The sequence below is a fragment of the Melanotaenia boesemani genome, chromosome 17 (assembly GCF_017639745.1).
Source record: "Melanotaenia boesemani isolate fMelBoe1 chromosome 17, fMelBoe1.pri, whole genome shotgun sequence".
Lineage (NCBI taxonomy): Eukaryota > Metazoa > Chordata > Actinopteri > Atheriniformes > Melanotaeniidae > Melanotaenia > Melanotaenia boesemani.
The window spans coordinates 5,395,747-5,418,738 of NC_055698.1; the positions used below are offsets into that span (position 1 = coordinate 5,395,747).

The 22,992-nt window shown below is 38.2% G+C and overlaps 1 protein-coding gene across 2 annotated transcripts in view; it reads left to right on the plus strand.

The window, feature by feature from the left end:
• The window catches only part of trappc9 (trafficking protein particle complex subunit 9), a 273,450-nt gene that overhangs the window by 51,836 nt on the left and 198,622 nt on the right, over positions 1-22,992 (plus strand). For both annotated transcript variants that reach the window (XM_042011968.1, XM_042011969.1), the window contains 6 exons: positions 2,096-2,222; positions 4,069-4,214; positions 9,845-9,930; positions 14,769-14,895; positions 14,998-15,130; positions 19,413-19,576. In XM_042011968.1, the coding sequence (XP_041867902.1) occupies positions 2,096-2,222; positions 4,069-4,214; positions 9,845-9,930; positions 14,769-14,895; positions 14,998-15,130; positions 19,413-19,576 (783 nt within the window). The remainder of the gene's footprint in view (positions 1-2,095; positions 2,223-4,068; positions 4,215-9,844; positions 9,931-14,768; positions 14,896-14,997; positions 15,131-19,412; positions 19,577-22,992) is intronic.

The following is a 22,992-nucleotide window of genomic DNA, read 5'->3' on the forward strand; positions in this document are numbered from 1 at the left end:
TATGTATATATATATTGTGTATGTGTATATATATGTATATATGTATATATATATATGTGTATGTGTATATATATGTATATATGTATATAATATGTGTATGTGTATATATATATATATATATATATATGTATTATATATATATGTATGTATGTGTATATATATATATATTATGTGTATATATATATATATATATTTGTGTGTTTGTATATATATATTATATCTATTTTGTGTGTGTTATATATTATGTATATATATATATGTGTTATATATATATATATATATGTATATATATGTATATGTGTATATGTGTATATATATATATATATATATATATATGCATTGTAAGGTTCAGTCCGGTTATTTACATCTATCTTTGTTTTTCTTGCTTTGTACGGCTTCATCATGTGGTACTTTGTGGTGACATTTAATGTGATTGTAGAGATTTGTGCTGTTGCCTTTCGGTGCTGCAACCAGGGCAAAACACACTTTCTATGCAACTCCTATGCAAAATACTTCCACACGGCAGTGTTGCGTTTGGAGACGCTTGAAAACAACGCATGAGAAATTGTTTGTGATGCAGCTCGGGAAAAAAAATGCTTTAGAATTGCTGTGTGTGAGATCACGTGTAGATGTGGATCGAGATGGTTAAATGATTTATCGTGCAGCCCTAGTGTTAACAAAATAATAAACATGGTGACAGTAGAGGTTAGCATTGGTTATTTTGAGAACACGTCAGAAAAACAGTGACAGACAAAGGTGTTATAGATGACATGTAAGGCCAAAAACAAGCATGCTGTGTCTTGTCTTTGAATCTTTGTGTCTTTTTTGACACTATCGATCCTTGGACTTCAAATCCTGTCAAATTGGTCCCTGACATTGCTCTCAGCAATTACTCGTATATTGTAGCTTGGAAGCACGTAGCCTTAATTTTTGATGACATGCTCAAACAATGCTTCAGAAGAATCCAAAATATGTGAGGCAGCAGCGATAGTCAAGCATAATTAAAATAAATAAATAAATAAAAATATGCATATTTTTAAAAAGTAAGATAAAGAAAAGTACATTTTCAATCTGAAAGCTAACAGCATGTAGCCTGCAGAGCTGATGCAACATGCTTATTGAATTGGCTGAAATTTAACGTGGGAAGGCCCTACTCCAGGCTGCTGACTACCGTTTTTTATTTCGTTCTAAAGCTTTAAAGCAAGCAGGTTTAAAACACGTGGTTTTAATGTTTTCATGTTACGGACTCTATTTCCTGTCATTTATGAGCTACAAACAGCTGCTGCAGAAGAAAAAGACCACATATGATCATTAAGGCTTTGAGCCAGGATCACAACTGAGCCATCACTCCATTCATGTCCAGCTCTTTCTTTCACTTCACATCTCAGCTTGTCATTCACTGCTCACTTCATTCCCTCTTCTTTCTCCTCTCTCCACCACTCTTTGCTTGCTTTGCTGCCTTCACTTTGATCTATTGGCTTGGTTTTCAGACTTAGTTATTTATCTGCAAGGTTGTTGTTTGTATGCATGAAACGTATTTATTTGTTTTCCTGTGGGGATGGAAGACATGAAAACAGTTTCAGCCTTTCAGCTCAACCCATGACTACAGTAAACATGTCAAAACATAGACAGAATTTTAGATTTCATATATGTGGAATACAGCAGAGAAAAGCCTAGAAAGCCTCCTATCCTGTGAGTGCCACGTGTTTCTACAGCGTGTTATAGATCTTTATTAAAATTTTGTCAGTTAATGACCTTCTCCATTGATGGACGCAGTTGAAACTTGCAGAGCCAAAGCAAATTATATGGCTGAGTGAACAGTAATGTTCTCTCAAAAGGTATTGATGATACAATAAAGCAGAATTTCTCTTGAAGGCTGAGACTCTCATTGCTAAGAGGGACACCTCTCACATCATTAATCTCCGGCTGATTTGTATCACATACAAAGATGAATCCTCTCAGATCATCTGGGTGTGAGGTGCCTTTTAAAGTTATGTGCTGTAATCATTGCAGTTGTTGGGAAAGGGGGGGTGTTATTTATTTATCTACATTTGCATTGCGTAACCATTTTCTTACTGTTCTCTTAAATCTTTAGAGAAGAAAGAGGTGACACAGAGTCTGGAGAACTACACTTCCAAGTGCCTGGGAGGGATGGAGGTCATCACACTTCCTGATGGACTGAAGCTCCCTCCTGTGCCCTTTACAAAGCTTCCCATTGTTCGGTAAGTCGGCAGTGGGAGTTATTTGTACTTTGCTGTGTGTTGGTTTAAATTTTCTAAATTAATATAGTGATGTAAACAAAAAAAAAAAACGAAACAAAATTTCCTACCTAATGACAAGAAAAATAGATAAAAAAAATATTGCTGGTACTTTTGGTGTCGTTATATTGTGGAAACTCCATGAAAAAAACTGAAAAATTGCTAAAAACCTGCATTTATTATTATATTTATATATAAAATGAGTTAGTTCCAGTGCTTTTCCCTTGCAACCAGACAGAAAATGGTGCAACTTTCTTTTCTCTCTCTGTTACACTGTTTTGATGTTATTTCTATGCAGCCATCTTTATCTTTTTTTAAAAACATGGATTCTGCATATCATGCTACGTTAAATTGTGTAACAAATTCAGGCTCAGACTCTCACCATACTATTTTTTTGCCATACCATTTTATTTCACCAGTTTTTATTTGGAAATAAAAAGTACCTCTATTGCCTTAGACTGTGCTAAAACTGACTGGTAACAACTGAACTATTGGGTGCCCAGAAGGGACAAATGCAAACAAACTGTGTATTTATTGTTTATTTAACGCCATGAAGAAATGTTAAAAAAGTGCAACTATGCTGTGGCTGGGTGGTTATTTCTTGCATGTCTTCACAGCCTTAAAGGTCCCATATTATGCAAAAATCACTTTCTAAAGGTTTTCTAACAGTCATATGTGTCCTCATAGCCTTAGTATGAGGCCTAAAAATGAGAAAATTCTGTCACTTTTCTCAATGACCTGCTCCACTTTTTAGCGAATGTGTGCTCAAACGAGTGAGTGTGAGATCTTTCCCTTTGTGATGTTATGAAGGGAAGTAACCACCCACGCCGGTAGTGGATACTGCCATTGACCCGCCACGCCCTCGGCTAGCTGAGCCTGCCCTCTGAAATCACAGAGCGGGCATCAACAAAAGCCAGATCCTCTCCCAGGCACCACTTATGAAGGTTCAGACACAGAAACAGCCCGTTCTCAGTAGAGTTCACTAGAGCCACATTTGGAATGGCTGAAATTAAGGACCAAGACTTAATGTGGGGTGATACACATCGAAAACAATTTTGTTGGACCTCTGACACCCAAATGAAATAGTTGAAAAAATGTATAAAATGGGACCTTTAACAATGATTGTGTTCATTTTATTCCTCCTAAGCTTAGAAGTTTACAGAGAGCATTCATAAGTAGAAAATAATATGTCTTTAGGGCATTAAATACTTTTTTGAGCATGAGAACAATAAGGTAAATATGAATATTGTAATGCAGCATTAGTAAATCACTCTGGCAGGAATGGTTCATCAGAGCTGGAAAAAAACCAAGAGAACCCAAACCCTGCTGATAAAGTAGCTGTAAAAAAATAATTGTGTTTTCAGCTTTCTGGTAATTGAAATCTTTAGTGCCAAACCATAAAACCTTCAATTATATTGTGACTTTAGCCATACCAGGCAGCTGCATCCTCTGATGTGCAGCGGTAATTATACACAAGATTACACTGACTTAGAATCTTTATTAATAGGTTCATTGTCCCTGAAAGTTTGGAGTAAACACTTTTCTCAAATGCTTGTGCTTCTGTGTTTTATTGTTTGCTGAGTTTGTAACCTTTAAAAAGGAGTGCTACTATAAATCCTCCAGCTCTGTTTTTTAATAATCATGAATATTCATCAGCTACACTTGGATTATGCTCTGAGCAAGCAGCTATAAGGAAAGTGGACTTTTCCTTGATTTGAGCTTGAGATGATAATACCTGGTGTGAACTGTTGACCTTAAATTCTTCAGGAAAATAAGAATAACACTATTGTTACTGTGACGCTCTCACCAGGTCAGTGAAGCTCCTCAATCTGCCCGTCAGTCTGCGCCCCCACAAAGTGAAAGGCCTGCTGGGGCAGAATATGTCCACCGCCAGCCCCTTCATCTACTCGCCCATAATCATGCACAGCAGAGGAGATGAGCGCTGCAAGAAGATCGGTAAGTCCAGTTTGGTATCGCCACAAGCACATGGCTGTTGGTGATGAGGAAGTCCATCCTAATGGGAACAGAGGTGTAAGACATCATCACCCAGAGCTGACACACATTCAGAACTGTCGGCATCTGAATATCATATACACTGAGCGGGTTTTGTTCAGGATAGCTTCATAGTCTGGACATTAAACAGTGATGACGATCAGTATCAGCTGTTACATGAGAAGGTGTATAGGTGAGACTTGACCATATCCAGAGTGATGGTATTGTCTTTAATCTGCATAAAGATGTTACAGTAGCCATGTTTACATGCACAAATTTCTTCCATCAGGTTACAGTTCTGATCAGACCAGCACTGATTACATGAGCCTGAAAGCTTGATGTGTTTACAAGCATCTTAAGTTTGAATGGAAGAAGAAACAAAAGCGATTTCTGATGTAAACAACACAGCTGCATGTACGTATCTATTGCTGATTTAGCTATCTCAGTTTCTCACTCCTTAATAATTTAAATTTCTTTTAAAACCTCAAGCCGTGTATTGGTATCATGTACTTCACTACATCGCAAAGCTGCTCTTTTGGATTGAGATCTGGTGACTGTGGAGTCCAGTGAACTCCTTGTCATGTTCTAGAAAGCAGGTGGAGATGATCTGAGCTTTGTGACATGGTGCATTATGGACATGGTCAGCAACAATACTCAGGTAGGCTGTGGTGGTTAAACCAGGCCAAGCTGGTAAAAGGGGCCCAGAGTGTGCTGAAAAAGTATCCTCCACACCATTACACCACCAGCAGCAGCCTGAACTGTTGATAAAAGTTCCATGTTTTGTGATTTTTCCACCAAATTCTCAGCCTGTGGAGCTGAAATGGAGACTCATCAGACCAGCAACATTTTTCCATCTTCTATTGTCCAGTTTTTGTGAATCTGTTGTGAATATTAGCTTCGGTTTCCTGTTCTTAGCTAACAAGGAGGCACCCGGTGTGGTCTTCTGCTGCTGTAGCCCATCTGCTTCAAGGTTGGACGTGTTGTGTGTTCAGAAATTCTGTTCTACTTATCTTGGTTGGAGCCAGTAGCTATTTGACTTCCTTTTGTTTTTCTATCACCTCCAACCAGTTTGCCCAATTCTTCTCTGGCATCACCAAGACATTTTGGATCAGAAAACTGCTGCTCACTGGATATTTTCTCTTTTTTGGACCATTCTCTATAAAACCTAGAGATGGCTGTGTGTGAAAATCCCAGTAGATCAGCAGTTTCTGAAATACTCAAACATCCATGCCACTTTCAAAGTTACTTAAATCCCCTTTTATCCTCATTCTGATGCTCAGCAAGTCATTTTGAACATGTCTTCTTAACTGCTGTGATTGGCTGATTAGATATTTGTGTAACGAGGTGTACCTAATAAAGTGACATACAAGAAGTCTGTGAAATTTAAAAATAATATCAGATTTCATTGGAGTTGTATTGAAAAAAAGTCTGAATTAGAAACTGATGAAAAGTTTATTTATTCAGTTTATTCCTGACATGACATGTTCGATATTTGCTCTCAGTTGCTTTTGAGAAACAGATCCTCTTTATGGTATTTAAACTAATAATATGAAATATTTTTAGCATTCTTGATTAAATCTGTCTTATACAACCATTTAAAGTGCATTTATCCTCTTGTGTGATTTATTTTACTTTTTCTATTGCATGGGAAAAAATAGTCCTCATGTTGTTTGGTAGAGGATTATAAATGGAGCCTTTAGAATTTTAAATAAGCCATTTCGAGCTCCAAAGCAAATGTTTATCTGCTGCTTTAAGAAGCCCAAAAGCATACAGTTAGCCTAAAAAACCCACCCACAAATTTACCTTATACAGACCATAATATATCTGTTTTTGCCGAGTTTGTAGAGAAGTCTTTTGCAAAATTGGCATCAAATAGTGAAAATAAAAAAAAGGATCAAACTTTACTACATCAGAATTAAGGTTTTTTCCGTCCTAATCAATGCTTTTATGCTTTTCTAAACAAAGTGATCCATGTTTGGTAGGTAGGATCTCCTCATGTAGATACATTTATCATGTTGAGTAAGACGGAGACACTGCTGGAAAAAATTGTTGCACCTGTTTATATATATAAAGTTTCAAATATATACATATATACACATATATATATATATATATATATATATATATATATATATATATATATATATATATATGTATATATATATATGTATAATATATATGTATGTATATATATATATATATATATATATATGTGTATATATGTATATATTTGAAACTTTATATATATAAACAGGTGCAACAATTTTTTTCCAGTACAACCTGTCCAAACTTAGACAACAACAACATATAAACATAAACAGGATCAGACAGACTGAGGCAGCAGCCGCTGGGCAACGCGCCATTTTCACAAATGGAAAAGATAACATGAGGGACAATAGATGAGGGGGAAAAAAGATGCATCTCTACACTGCACCAGAAGGCCCAGTATTGAGATACAAAAAACACACCTCAGTACATAAAAGCACATATTCGGACAATCACAACATAAGGAAACACATGGTAGGTGGGAGTGGGGTCTCCCAGCACAGCCAAGTGTGGACGCAGCTGACTAGCGCATCCAATCCAACCTGCCGTCTGGAAGTGGAGGGAGTGGGGAAGGGTCCAATGGTGAATCATTGGGTGTATCTGTAATTGTGTGCGTGAGTGTGCGTGTTTGTATACATATGTATATATGTGTGTGTGTGTGTATTAAGGCTGGGCACATTAATCTTCCATTAACGCCATTATTTATTAACACCATTATTTTATCCCGTCTTAACGCACACACACTGTACCACTAAAGTTGCATGGATGATTATTGTGAATATTTCTCTCTCCTCACCATCTAGAAACTGGGAGATTCTAATCTTTCTGTCTGTTCACCTGATGCTGATATTCATCAGATATTGTTTCTTCTGTGTTTAGAAGTTTACTGCATTTTCTTTATATAGGAGTACTTTTAAAGGAAAAGGACATTTTCCCCATAACAATTCTCTACTGCTTTGTAGTTTTTATTTCACATGCATAGATTTTACTTTAGTGCTTGTGCCTAGTGTACATGTATTATTCAGTAATGTTGCTGATAGTTTTATAGACTATTTCTCTGTTGGATGCTGTAAACATCTTCAGATTTGTCTCTCGTCAATAAAATATGATTTTCAAATCATGTTGGGGAGAGTTTGACTAAATAATTTGCCCTTAAAGAAGGAAAATGTAGACATGCAAACACAGGCAATATTAAACTGTGAGGCTGTGCACTGACGAAGAAGATTGATCATTGCTCTGTACTGAGAGGTTTCAAAGAGCTAAAGCTTCTGAAAGGGCTGAATATTAATGGACACTTGAAGAATTATGACTGAGAAAGCACAAATAATATGGAAACAGTTCACTTTGTTTTTCTATTTTCTGAAGTATATTTCCCACCTAATTGGCTGGCCATTAGAGCATGCCTCTGAGCTAAACCTCGGGCAGTTTTGGGTCTCCCAGACAGTCATATTATAGATATCTTTCGTTTGACTGGCTTAATTTCCCAAGGTGCATGGCTGCAGTTTCTCTTCCATAAATCCTAGTTCCTGCTAGAGTCTGAGGAAGGATTTTTAGGCCTTTTTTGCAGGTTTGTTTACTGCAGTGAACTCTCCAGATAAACCAGAATGTTGTGCATTTCAAAACAGAGATTAGTCTATAAGTGAAACTTAAATAGATTCTTCATATCAAAACTTCCATCCTTTTCTGGAATGGGGAACACTGGAGTCACGAGCAGTTCTTCTTTTTTTTTTCCTACTTAACATAAGCCTGAGTCTCAGGATAATTCAGGAAAATTGCAGCTTTTCTGTAAACAATTATGGTTTTTTTTCTTTTTCCAAAAAAAGAAATTTCTCTGGAGTCCATTTAATTGGTGCTAATATAATTTGCTGATAGCTCATCAGGGCGCTATGAACAGTTCTACCAAAGAATATATTTCTACCTCGAAAATGACCCAACAAAACTGTATAATCTGATTTGTGTTTGTGGTCCCGGGGTCAGCGCACCTTTATAAAGGCAACTCCTTAGTGAGGCTGGCCACTGATGATTGCTGATAAGATGTGGTGATTGTTTAGCTCCAGGTTTTTACAGGTAACTGTGCTGTCTGAAGGTGTGGCCATTCTCTGTGTCTCACTTCTACTGTTCCTCGTGTTGTAGTGTTTGTGGTTTGCTGGAACTAAGATCTAAGATCTGGGCTGCTTTTGGTTTTGTTGGGTTTGTTGTTGTGTTGGTCTTGTGTGTGTGGGTGTAACTGTTATTTAGAATAAAACCTCAATTTTCTTTAATATTTATTAGGGCTGTGCAGGGGCGGGTCTAGAATGTTCTGATGGGGCCAGGCAGGGGACTCGCCTGTAAAAAAGTGAGGAAAAATGTGTAAAACAAGCAGCCAATGATGTGTTTTATCAGAAGGTGTTTACTGTTTGGGTGATGCTGCTGTAGGACTTTTATTACTGCTCGCACAAACACTCACTTCAAGGACTAAAGGAAAAGCTGTTTTTATCCAGATCATCAGTTTTATCAGAGTTTCTTCATCAATGCTGGCTATTTAACTTCAGTCGTCACATTGGTTGGTTTTAGGACAGAAATTATCACCATGGAGACGATTGGTGATATGATGATATATTCATTCTGAATTATGATCTAGAACATGGTAGAGATGATACAGAACAACAATATAGAAGGACAATACCTGCTGCATTTACTGACCCTTGGGACATCTGAAGGGAAGATCAGTTAACAGTAAATATTTGTAACATTGGCTCTTTCTGTTGATATAATACAGTAAAAACTGGCAGATTTCAGGCAAAGTTGCAAATGGTGATTAATTATTTGGAAATTATTTAAAATTGTGATTAATTTGAAAGCTGGATGATTAATCGTGATTAAAACTTTAATCATTTGACATCCCTAATATTCATCCTTACTGGTGATTTATTCTCATAGGACAGGATGTAGAGCTGGTCTTCAGAACTAAGGGTGTCAAGTTAAAGTCCAGTTGGGTCCTTGTGTTTCCATTGGGACTCTTATTCAATGAATTTGGTGGTCCGTTGGTAAAATGTAAATACATAGAGCGGGGGTGCCCAAGTCCAGTCTTTGAGAGCTACTATCCAGCAGCTTTAGATGGATCCCTTCTCCAACACACTGCTATAGATAAACAACTGGGTTTTAAATCTAATGTGTGATCACATTGCCATGACCAGTTAGTAGACGAGCCTGTTGGTGGAGATTTGTCTGCATAGAGGAATGAATTAACACACAAATCTTAGTTTCTTTTGTTGGTTATTTTATTTCATTGTACTACCTGACTGCCAGTATAAACTTTGTCTGTTCTTGGTGTATTACTGATGCACCTTATGATGCTCTTTTTTGTATTGCAATTGCATTAGGGGTTTACACTTCATCTCAGTTAATCCGCTGAAGAAAATAAAATACCAAATATAAGATTTATTAATGTTTTAATCTGCATCCAAAATTGTTGACATAAGGCTGTGATTATGTTTGACTTAGTACCACCACACTCTCGGTATAATCTAAAAATTGCTGTTTTTTTTTTTTTTTTTGGTTTTCTTCAGACTTCCAGTGGGTCCAAGGAGATGTTTGTGAAGTGCAACTGATGGTGTACAACCCAATGCCTTATGAGCTTCGTGTGGAGAACATGGTGGGTGGAGTTTATTAACCTCAAATGTTAAAGCACAATAATAAATTGGAAGCAATAAATTATGTAAGGCTTTCCTTTATGTTATTTTATTTTATTTATTTCTCAGATTTTGGCATTTTTAGATATTTTTTAATTTGTTTTTTATTTAAATAAGTAATTTTATTTTAATTTAAAAATATTTATTTTTATCATTAATATTTTTTTTTAATTATTTAAATTTTTCAAAATTGAATTTAAATTTATTTTTTATACATCTATTTAGCACACCATAGCCAGCTGCCCTTTTGCACTAGTAAAATAGAAATTATTATTGATGGAAAGTTGTTCAGAATCATTCTTGATTTTCTAGCTGAGGTGAAAAACAGGGAATAAAAAAGAAGCTTTTAGACCTTTTATTGCCATAGATTATGCTATGACGTGGTGGTAACGAAGCCCTCATACCTCTGATAAATAAGAAAATCACTAGCATAGGGCCACCTCACTTTGTTGTGCCATCACTTTAATTATTTTACTCAAATCCTGTAAGAACAGAAAGGCTCTCTGTTTAGGTCTCTGTTCTGTTTAGTTTTAATTGTTCTGCAAAATTAAGGTTTGAAGAGACGTTAGACATCAGGGGTCCAAATTTGCATCTGAGCTACACTTGTGTATCATCTATTCATAATTTATGCACTTTGTTACAACCTTACTGCTCATTTGTACATGCACAGGCATATAAATGAAGCAATGTGGGAAAACTTTGAAATGCAAAGTAGTTGTGGAGCCTCAACAAAAAGCCAACTGAGAAAAGCCTGCTTTCAGCTGTTTGATAGCAGTCGCACACAGAATGGAGCACAATATGCTCACCTGTCAGCAGTGATGTTGCCTTAATTATTTGGAAAGTTGAGAACAAATTGACATGAAAGTTTTTGTAAGCAGAGACAATGGCCTTTTAATTGTGGCAGCTGTCTCAGAGCTCATGCCAAATAAACTTGGACAGGTCTCGCTGGCTGATTTAGCGTCCCTGCATCGTCTGATGAAATCATGTTGTCACAGACAGGAAGTGCAGCTGGTCCTCAGTTCACAACATCTGGGAATCTGAGTCATTGTGAAGCTGTGATCAAAATAAAAGCCCCCGTGCAGATTTGTGCTGCTGAACCATGAAAACATTACGTGTTTAACCGGTCAGGGTTTTTTTCAAAACTGAAGAAAAGGCAAAGTCACTAAGTTGGTAGGGAGGAGAAGTTCTCGTTAGTCAATTAGCCAACTGGCAGAGCTGCGTCATGAGTGATGAGAAATACACAAACTCATTTGGTTTTATTAGTCGGATTATATTACCATCTCTTTTGGAAAAAATGCAGATGTAAATGAAAGAGTGGGGATACCATCTTCACTTTCTCTTCTTTTTGTATTATAATCTGTTTAAAGTAAAAACTTGTAGATGTCGTAAATTGAACTTGGTAAATGTATTTACCCACCAAGGATGTTGCAGATTTAAGTCATCATGATCAGATTTTCTTTATTCACAAGGATTTGTTGCTCAGTGTTGCTTATATTTTCCACCTTGCCCGGTCATGCAGGAACATGATGTCTTTTTGGTGTCTCACAGGCCTGTTTTGTAAGGTATGGAGAGGGAATGCAATTTTTACGATTATCTAGCACTGTGTGTGTGTGTGTGTGTGTGTGTGTGTGTGTGTGTGTGTGTGTGTGTGTGTGTGTGTGCGCGCGCGCGCGCAGGGTGGAACACTGCTCTACTTTGCTCATGGCTGTAATTTAGCTGAAAAAGTAGTTCTTTTTTATTTATTTAACCTTTATTTAAGCAAGAACTCCCTTGAGACTACTGTCTCTATTTTGAGGGAGACCGAGCCAAGAAGGCACGCTACAGCAGTCAACACATAAGACACAACACACAATAAAACATTTAAATAAAACTATAGAACTGGTGCAAAACACATAAGATCATCTAAGAACAGCATTAGACTTCAGTTAATTGAGTTCCTTATACAGCTTTAAATGGACCTAAGAGACCAAGTTATTGAGCTGAACTCTGAAGCCTGTGTTTTTCATATATCCTTAGCTGGGGAACCCTGAAGTGATGTTGATCAGTTTTCACAGTTTAAACTGACTGAAACAGACATTAACAGCACAAATTTGGGGAATTTTCCATCAGTCAGGAACGTGCTCTCTACACATCTTCAAAGGTTGATAAGAACTTCATGTTTGAACTGATGAAGTGGATGTGATGTCACCTGACTACCAGCTGTTGACACTGTGCTTTATTTTTTACATTCATTTATTAGTTTATTTGATAGGGACAGTGCACATTAATGATTATAACTAAAAAAAAAGAGCTGCCTCTGTTAAGTATGAAGGGAAGATATGACAGAATCACATCCTCCTTACTGGAGAAGGAAGTCGTTCTCCATCTCTGTTAATTGTAATCTCAGTTTCGCTGTTTTTTTTGTCGTTTGTCAGATTATGGGTGTGTGGCTGTAAATGCACTTTTCTGAAACATCCCAAAGTTGTGAAGGAGCCATAAAATCCAGAGCAAAGTTTTTCTTTAAGTTTTCTTTTTTTTTGGTAAACTGAAGTAATCAAAAGGACAAGGTGAAACTCTTGTGATGCTACCATCAATTCCTCCCACCTAGAGGTGAATTGATCAGGTCACAGATGGAGGCTGAAGCCCTTTACAGCTCTATAGCAGCTGGGAACCTCACATGGTGTCCTACAGTCATGCAGGCAGAGATAGACAGGCTGCCAAGAGCTAATCTGTACCCCAGACAAAGTGACTGGCCGTAGTCTGAGGTAACCATCTATCCTGAGCACATAAACCAACTCTGTGAAGCACACACACACACACACACACACACACACACAGAAGGTGACTTTTCTCTCTTCTTTCACCAAGGTGACCATTTAATTTGGCTAGACAGACCTTTCTCAGTCACCCTGTCTTCAGCACTAATACCCAGCTTTGCTTTTTGCTTTATAGATCTTGTGTTTAAGTGGTTCTGTTAACTACAGCCCAAAGCCTGACTCTTTCAATTTGGGGTCACCATAAGGCAAGTTTATTTGTGTACCGCATTTCAAGTACAAGACAATTCAAAGTGCTTTACATAAAACATTACAGATGATACAAAAAAGCATTAAAAGTAGTAAAAGAAAACTTACTATGCAATAATTACACATTTTTAGCTTAGTTTTGTATAAAAAGCTAAGGATGAATTTTAGCTCCTTTGGGCTTTAAGGACTTTATTTGTGTATATGTGTAGTGTTAAAGAGAAATGTCTATCTTTGGAAGCTGTTTCTCTGTGTATTTCTGTTGCCATCAAATGTGCAGTTATGTGCTGGGACAAAGAAATCATAATCTTAAAGAGTAACCCCGCCATTATCAAAGCATCAGTCAACGTGAAACAAAAGGTTAATTGTAAACGGTTGAATGAAGTCTGCGCACACTGGCTCTGTAATCGTTATTGTTGGTAAAACAAGCTAATTAACCTTTTCAAGGCAGAATGGAAATGAACTGTTACCAATAGGTTAATACTGAGACGAGTGCTATTCAATAAAGGCATATAATGTCCTGGTGTGAAGGCAAAGAGCGTTTAAATCACAACCACGGCACCTCAGAGGATCAGCTCCTCGGCAGCTTTCTCTCCAGTGAGGTAGTGTCTGCTGTTAGGAATTGATGCAATCATTACGTCACCTCAGTCTGCCTTGTTGCACACAGCAGTGTGTACAGGGAATGTAAATACAGTAATCCTGAGAGGGCGTGATTAGACATTTGTGTCTGTCTGTTATTCTGTGTATTTCTCTTTTTATGTGTCCATGAAGATCTTTTTTACATACCTGCACATCTAGTGGTTGATACAACATCTTGTAGCAGTTTTCACATGTGACTGTGTGAAACTGTTACTCAGGAAAAACTGCAAAAATCTACCACAGTTCAGCGCTTTGAAGAAATATATGCACCACACCAGCAATGAGAAGAAGCTTTCAGGCTTCACCTAAATTTACTGATATCCTGGGTGTTAGAATGTCGGGTTTGTGCGAGGAAACATTGCAAAGTGGTAAAAGCTTTATACGAACATTTTGGAAATGCGCTCCGGGTTTGAAATGCAAAAACAGATGTGAATATAGCAAATCATATGAATAAAATGCTACAAAACCTGAAATATCTTGGGTTCATACTGTCTAAAAAGAAATTTAGTTTTAAATCTACATATTTCATACAGGTTTGTTGGGAAGTTTTACAACTGCCATTTAAGTTGATTTGAAATCTGTTTACATTCTTTCATTCATGGTCTCAAAATTACCCTTTAGACAGCCAGCACAACCTTTGTAAAGCATAAAACAAAAAAAAAAAAACATTGGCACAGGATATTCTGCCGTCTGAAATAAACAGTTTGAGCCTGGCCTGCTAAATTTGAAACCTTTCTGATCCCTCTGCGATGTGATCTGTAGGACTTATTTTCAGCCGCCTCTCAGGCATGCAGTGATTTTCTGCAGCGGAGAATTGGCCATGCCCCCGCTGGCAGAGATTTTATCTTCAGGACATCACGTGGAGATTAAGATGACGGATTGCATGAAACGGTTTGAGAGATACTTCACAGAGAATCGCTGTCTGGGAATCACACAGCTGCACTTCACTCTGCTTTTTCAAAGGAAAAGCAAAGGGGAGCTTTGTTGGCATGACATGTTTAGATTCCCAAAAGACAACAGCTCTGATTACTTTTGTTGAAGTTTTGCTCTCAGGAATGATTGGTTTCTGCACAGTAGTGGTGCCACTTCAGATTTGATGAAAGGTATGTTTGGTTTTACATCTGTATGTTTTTTTACTGTTGTTTCCCCTGTGTTGCCTTCAGGGTCTGATGACTTCTGGAGTGGAGTTTGAGTCTCTGCCTGCTGCACTGTCCCTGCCCGCTGAGTCGGGCCTGTATCCCGTCACTTTGGTTGGAGTTCCACGCACAGCTGGCAACATCACTGTCAATGGTCAGACCAGCCGCCATGTTCATTTCTCAGATGTTATTTTTCTCTTTAGTTACATGATGTGTTTTTAAAATGTACTCTGCTCATTTTTCTATCTGATTTCAGGTTACCACACATCTGTATTTGGTGTGACCAGCGATTGCCTGCTGGAGGACCTGCCTGGTGTGAAGACCAGTGGCTGTTTAGTGGAAGTCATTCCTTCTCTTCCTCGTCTCCAGCTCAGCACATCTCTACCACGGTTAGAAAAACATGCACAGTGTTGCCATGTAATTTAATCACAGCACCAAACACCATGTGTGATGGTGTGGAGTTAGGGAAGGATAATGCTCACAATTTTCCTTTCAATATGATGCCATGAGTTTATGGTACTTTCTCTAATCTTTTTATATATCACATTAAAAGAAAAACACGTGGTTGCTGGTTAGATACACAAAGCAATACTTGCAAAATACCTGCAATTTCCTTCTGGAATAAATTAAATAAAGACATTAAATCCACACAAATCAGATTCCAGTAAAGACATTCCATACACAGCCAGATGTTTGTCACATCCAAAGACTTTAAAAGACTTGGGGAAAAACAAAAATACACTAAAAAGAGAACTAAAATATATTTAAAATACAGTAAAAAAATATACAAACTACAACTAGAAGAAATACGACTATAATACACCAAAAGAAATTATCCGCTAAAATGCATTAAAAGAGAAACAGTGACCCAATTCTCTTGCTATGCTAAAAGGCAAAGAGTAAGAATGTGTTTTAAGGCAAGATTTAAATATTTCAGGAGTGGGGACCAGCTTGAAATGTGTGGGGAGGTCATTGCACAATTTGAGTGCCAGCACTGAAGTTTAGTCGGTTCTGCTTTTAAAGCTGATCCTCAAACCTCAGTGTGAAAAGAAATTGCATTGTTGTATAAACACAGTGGTATTGTGATATTTCAAAAAGTATCAAATCCAGTATTCTCACTTGCAGATATTGAGGTAACAATTCGAAGTATCAATATGACCATGCCTATGTATAGTTACTATGGAGGCTCATTCCCACTTTTGATGCTTCTCAAAGTCAGAAATGCTTCCTTGGTGTGTCCAGACTTCCAAGTCATGTCCCTTTATGCCATGAAAGAGTCCTGCCTTAGATTGGTGAAACACATAGTGGTGCCAATGTGGAGGCAATGGACTCATACCAGCTACTAGCTAATAGCATAGAGCACAGCCATTTATACTGGGTGTTTATATTCAGCTGTCTTCTGATGGGAAACATTGTGATGCTAGCAGCTTTATGGTTACAACTTATACAGTAAAAGCAAACAAACAACTTAGGTTTGTATTGAGCCAGATTAAAATCTCTAACCCTCATGGTCAGACAGGTGAATTTAGGTTCACGTACCCGGACTGGCAACAAAAGTGAACCATTGTGGAACATGGCAGCCCACAGCTCTCTAGTCTAAGTAGAAACTGGTAAAATGCAGAGAGCAATAAAGTATATGAAAAAGCAAAAATAACACAGAGGACATGTAGTGTCTAGCCTCAGAAAATGGTGTGAAGAATTTGTGACATGAGATTCTAAAATTGCAACCATTAGAAACCTTTCTAGACATTGGGAAACACCAGGATCGCAAAAACAACAATCATGTGATGTTAGCATGACAACTGCTTTTTTCAGATGCACATGGTAAAGTTTCCTAAACTTGCAACTCGTTTGATGACACAGTAACATCTGTTATGCACATTTCTGAGTCCTTGTCTTCTGGGACGCAGCGTGATGTTACAGCCGAATTCTGGTCTACGCACTGCATCACGTGCTAGTAAGTGGATATAAACACACTGGCTGATTCAGCAAAGAACAGCAATAAGACATTATCAAGAGAAGACAGGAAAAGAAAGAGAGAAAGGGTGAGAGCAAGAGATAAGACAAGAGTCAACATCTTTTATTGGTTGGGGACATCTCACAGTACAGGTAGGATGCAAGATGGATGTTAAATTAGCCCTCAATAGAGGGGAAACCTAAAAAAAAAAACATCTGAAAAAGTTCTGTAGTGCATTTATAAAACACACCAACATTAGCACAGCAACACGACAATCAGCAGCTAACACCTCAGGTTGTTCTCCATGTTTGTGCTTCTGCCCAAAGTGGCAGTGAAACACTGTAGTATGTGCACATGAGGGTTCAGAACCACATTCAAAGCCAAAGCCAAAATAATGAGTTTTTATGCTGGATGCCTCTGAATGGCAGCATTATCACCATCTGCCTTCAGTCTCGAAATGAGAGCAGCATTTTTAGAGAAAACCAGAACTCTTAACTATCTAGCGCTGATGTCTGCACCAAAAACACAGATGTCTCACAGATGTGTGCAGCAAAGCCGCCTGGTGCCAGTAGGACACCGGAAGCACTAGGATATTGCAGTAAGTTGAGACTAAATTTTCATCGAATATTTAGTCTGAGTCGGGGTAAATGTTACACTTCAGTCGTGGCATCTTTAACTTCTGCTCAGGACTCAGACCTGATGAATAATAATTAATAATTCACCCTCAGCTTAGCATTTTGAAGAAGACATGAAGTCTTAGCAATCCAGTTGTTATTACTCCAGAAATTCAAGTTGGAGCAGGAGAAATAAGCATTGGCCAATATCTCTTTAGTGATGTAAAGCTGTGGACAAGCAAACCACATTATCTGGAAGTTGATAAACTTGTTTTACATAGTTTTCTTTATGCTTGAGCATGTTTTAGGATTGTTTGTTTTAGTAAGAAAACTCAGGTCAAGCTACTGACTCAAGCTACTCTCTCTATTTGGCCCTAAATGTTTAAAAAAGTGACACTGTTCACCTATGGTTGATTTATGCACTCTCCAAAAGGGTTAAAGCCAAAAAGAGCACATCAGCTGCACAGTTATCATTTATATTCTTGTCCATTGTGCTGCAACATGGGCCAGAATAAGGGAGATGTATTGCTGTTGAAATACTCACTAACCAAACTTTATTTAGATGGAATTTCCTCCAATTGTCCTAGAAAGTTAAAGTTCATAAAATGTGTGAATGGGCACTTTAATGGGCATTCACCAGTCAACATGCCAACGTATGAATGGAGAAATTCCACTTTTAACTCCAAGTAATAAAATGATAAGTTTTTAGAGCATTGTTTTTTCCAGTGTCAGAAATGGCTGCAATCTCTGCCAAGTTAAACACCTGATGAGCAGGTGAATTTGTTTGCATGACCCTCCTCCGAGGTGGAATTTTCATTGCAGCAAAAGGAGGAAACAACATATGAGAGTTCATTTCCTACCAGTAAATTGCAGGTAAACCCTCCGATGGACTCATGTAAATCAGCTGCTGCAAAATCCACTATTTAGGTCATGGCACTTCAGCAGCTTTTGATGTGGGAAATCTTTTTATTCTCTTGTGCTGGACGAGTACTGTAGCAGACAGATGAAGCAAATAGAATTCAAATGTAATATGTTGTCTCTGGGGTGTTTTCACAGGGTCCACGGGGAGACTTTCAGTTTTGACTTCAAAGCTTCTAGGATGCTCCACGAACTGCCTTACTGACTTTGAGCCTACACAAAGCTGGAGTACCCCAGCTTCACTTTTTCACATTCTTAATATCAGACTGTCTTCAGCCGTGGTTTATTTAACACTTTTAGTGTCAGAGTTAGTCTGTGTATCGCTGGTTTATTTAGAAAACCGTTTCATGCCAACTCATTGTGGTGTGATCAGATAAATATCACAAAATTTGATTATCTGAGAAAAGATTTCGTATCCGTCTTTATGAATAAAGGGAATACGAGTGAAACAAAAGGTAAAAATGTTTCTGCTTTGTTTTCTGTCGTTTGTTAGCACAACTGACTGGCGCACTTTGGGACGACATCGCCTCTGTGCACCTGTCGTCTTCTGCAGCACATGAGGGGAGTTTTATTGCAACCTAGTGTTTATTTCACCAGGGAGTGATAGCCTAGTGGCTACAGAGGGCTTGGATTTGGAGGTCCTAGGTTCTATTTCCAGTGTGTCAACCGAGACCAACCACTCTGTGCACCTGAGCAAACCCCTTAACCCCTCAACTGCTCCCTTGACACCAACACATGGCAGCACACGGCTCTGTTGTAAATCTAAAGATGGGTAAAATGCAGAGAATAACTTCCCATTTTGGATTTATAAAGTAAAATTTGTTGCACTACAGCTCTCATTGTGAAGAGGAGCCGTAGTTCCATGGATCTAAAAAAGATTTTGCACCAGCAGATTCCTGTAAAATGTGATATGGAGCTGCCACAGGCCGGGCTTGCTGCAGCTCACCCCCAGCTCCCTGTTGTCTCTGCAGACAGTCGTTTGAAGCTGACTGGGAAGAGTTTTAGCGATGTTACGCCTCAGTTGTTTGCCTGTAACACTTTGACCCTCGTTACAGCTGTTACAGGTGTCAGTTTCTACCACAACCGACATGATGACAGCCAGAAACAACTGACACGGTCTCTGACATCTACTGTTAAATGGTGTATTCTGGTGGCTTTTTTATTTCTTGTCTTGTTGTACAGGTCAGCCCACACACCACAGCCCATGTCCAAAGAAGAACTGTCCAGCTCCGTGTCTGTCCAGCTTTTCAACGGAGAGACACAGCAGCTCACCATCACTCTGGAGAACATCGGGTCTGAAGACATTGAAACTCTTGAGCTCACCTCGAAGATAGTCAACACCAAAGGTGAGCTCCCATATCGAGATAGTTTTAGACCGTCCTTCTTTCTTTGGTCGTCTTTACTAGTTTAGAGCTCAGACATTAATGACTGAATTAACAAGTTCTTTCTTTACATTAAGGTAAAGAAAATGTTGTACTGATGAGCACAGATTTAAAACCACCATGTGAATCATCCTGGTTTAGTCTGGACTGCCTTTGATGTACCTCCTCTTGCAGACTGTGGTGCTCCACAGGTCATGACTTCATTGTCTGTGGTTGTGCATCAGTCAGGCCTCTGTGGCTTTTAGCTTGTGCTCCATCTCTTTGTTCAGCACCTGCTCATACCTCAGATCTCTGCTTTCTGTCTCCTCTTGGTTCTTTCTTTCTTTCTTTCTTTCTTTCCTTCTTTCAACACTAAAAGTACCAGTTGTATATATATATTATATCTATTTTCCTGGTCATTAGGTAGGAAACTATGGACTTTTTTTATTTACATAATTTTCCACAAATATTTACATCCCGTAGAAGAAAGTCTGTCTGTCTTTTTTTTTTTTTTATAAATATATATATATATATATATATATATATATATATATATATATATATATATATATATATATATATAAACCTATATATACTTTTAAAAAATGACAACAAATTTCCTATAGTAGATATTTATCAAATATATCAAATTTCTTAATATACATAGAATGAAATATTTATAACAAAGAAGGATGAAATTTTCAGGATTTACTAACTAAAAGGTAAACAGTCAGCAGGATATGACTGTCCTTTGGCTGGGGCAGGTCTGCAAAGGTCTGTGTGTTTGTGCCATCGTGTTCAGTGTAATTAATGGCGTCGCTGAGCAGGTCGCGGCTTTCTGATCTATTTTCACTGACTGTATGAACACTTTTCTTTTGTTTAGAGTGACATACTTTTGAGAAGTGGATCCATTTTCCACATGTTTTGCACAGCTTACCCTTTGCTGGGCATTTTTCTTCATTACTGTGGGCTCTGTTTCCACAATAGCCACATCCTCTTAACTGTTTCACGTGATTTGTCGATGGCATGGTTTCTCTTTTTGAACCGCGGGTCCTTTCATGACGGATTCTTTGTAACGTGTCCACAGTCTCCTCATGGCAATTGCTTGCGTTGCTTGATATGGTTTTCATTTGAGCTTTGGCTATTTCATGTGACTGGGTAATATCCACAGCTTTATCCAGTGTAGCTCAGATCCAGCACTAAGTAGCTTCTCTCTCATGCAGGGTGAGTGGATACCGAAAACTATGTGGTTGCGGACCGTCTCGTCACTGTTTGCATAAGCACAGTCCTTAACAAGGAGTCTTAAATCTGTCATAAACTGCTTGACTGGCTCATTTGCTGCTTGAACTTTTTCATGAAACTTGTAGCGAGCAAATATTGTCAGCTTTTGGCATGACATAGGCCTCATACTTGTCATAATAAGTTTTCAGTAGCTTTCCTTCATCTTCGGTTAGTGACCACATATTATAGATGTCTCTACCGTTTTCACCCGCCCAATGAAGAAGGTAGCTGCACTTTTACTCTTCGATCTTTCTCTTAAGGGGACCTGAGAACATTAAATCCACATGTAGCTTGAATTTGCGAGGTTGGTAGCATCCCAGCACATTTGTGGCGGCGAAACCCCGACTAAATCCATCCTGTTGTCTTCACTCAATAGTAATTTGTTTTTCTGTCGTTATTTCTCCTTTTACTCCGACACTGTAGTGTTTTCAACAAAGATGTTGGTGACACCGGGTTAAGCCACAGATGAAGACCCTGGAGTTTGGTTGAAGCGGGTTTAATTGTCTTCATGAACAGTATGTGGTGAAAACTGTAATAACAGAAAATAAATCAATCTTAACAATGCAGTCATCACATACAAAACAAAGTGCATCTAGTGCATCAAAGGCATATCTTAGCGAAATAAGCATTGATATCCAATCTCATCTGTATTAACCATAATATAATGAACTTACGGCATTCCTGCCTGATAATTCAGCACGGATGGCTTCTGATAACATTCGTATGGTCTTCCTTGCACATGGGCTCTTGCTTACAAGCGGAAATACGTAACCGGAAACCGGAATTACATTTTATTGACAATATTTTTTAATAAAAACGTAAAGAAACCATTAATTATTTATCGAAACAATTTGTAACCACCTTCAATATTATTGAAAGCTATCAACTTTTTTAACACCAACTTATTTATTTAAAGAAAAGCCTTAAAGGCAACACAGACACCATGTCTTATTTTTATCTTTGTTGCAGACGTGCAGGAATGATCAGGCTGATAAGGACATGCTAAGTTGGCTCGTTTTTTCAGAACGTTAGTAGTCAGGCTACACACTGAAAAGCTTAGCATTTTTTTTATCGTAATACCTTGCAGTGATCATGAGACACTGGAAACCAATCAGCATCTGCAATCTAACTGTGTTTCCTTCAGGTGCAATGTGATACGATGAACACGTACAAAAACAATGCTACTCACATGACAAAAAACAGGAAAATATTGTCTCGTTCGGATAGATAGAAGCTGCAGTGTGTGCGCGTGCCTCCGTGTCCATCATAATGATGAACCATTATTGTCAAAACAAAGGTGAGTATAACTCTGGCATGTCGTCGAGTCTTGAAAATTACTCTGCACTGAAGAAAAGTACAACTGAACATAAGATGCACACTGACAACACTGAAGCCAACATCTCCAAAGTTGCCAAGAATCACAAGAATGTCTAAAAAATTACATTCTAACTAAATCTGGGAAACTGTTCTGGGACTGTTTGACCTGCACGGCCTCTGTCTACAAAGCTGAACAAAATCTAGCTGTCATGGTGACTGACAGTACTGTGAACCAGACCAGGGGAAAATGTTCCTACCTCCATGGCAGCTCCGACCCAGGCATACAGACAAAATTTGGAAAAACGGGAAACTGCGACACCACCGGTACAGAATAAAATTGAGGAAATGATGTGCACCGCCGACCTAGCTGGAGCACCCCCGACCTAGCTGGAGCACCACCCACCCAACTGGAGCACACAGACACTATAAAGAAATATTATTTAACACTAAATAAACTGCTGCCAATCTCAGTTGTATCTGTACATATTTAATTTATAAATTAAAACAAATTACCGGCATCAATACTGTCATCTAGCCTCTATTCTGCCTTTCTGGCACCAGTAATGCCCACGCCGTGCCCACCAATTAAACATTGTTACGTTAGTCAACGTGGTCCATCAGGATCTTTGTCTCACACCCTGAAAAATTCCACTTCTTAACTCTTTTTCCCTCATCATGCAAATGATGTGATGAATATGTATCATATGCGTCCACCTGACCATTTATAGCCACCATGTGGGCGTGGGAAGACGTTTCCTCACGTGTGCCCGCTTTAGAGTTGATTTTGATTAATTTAAACGGAA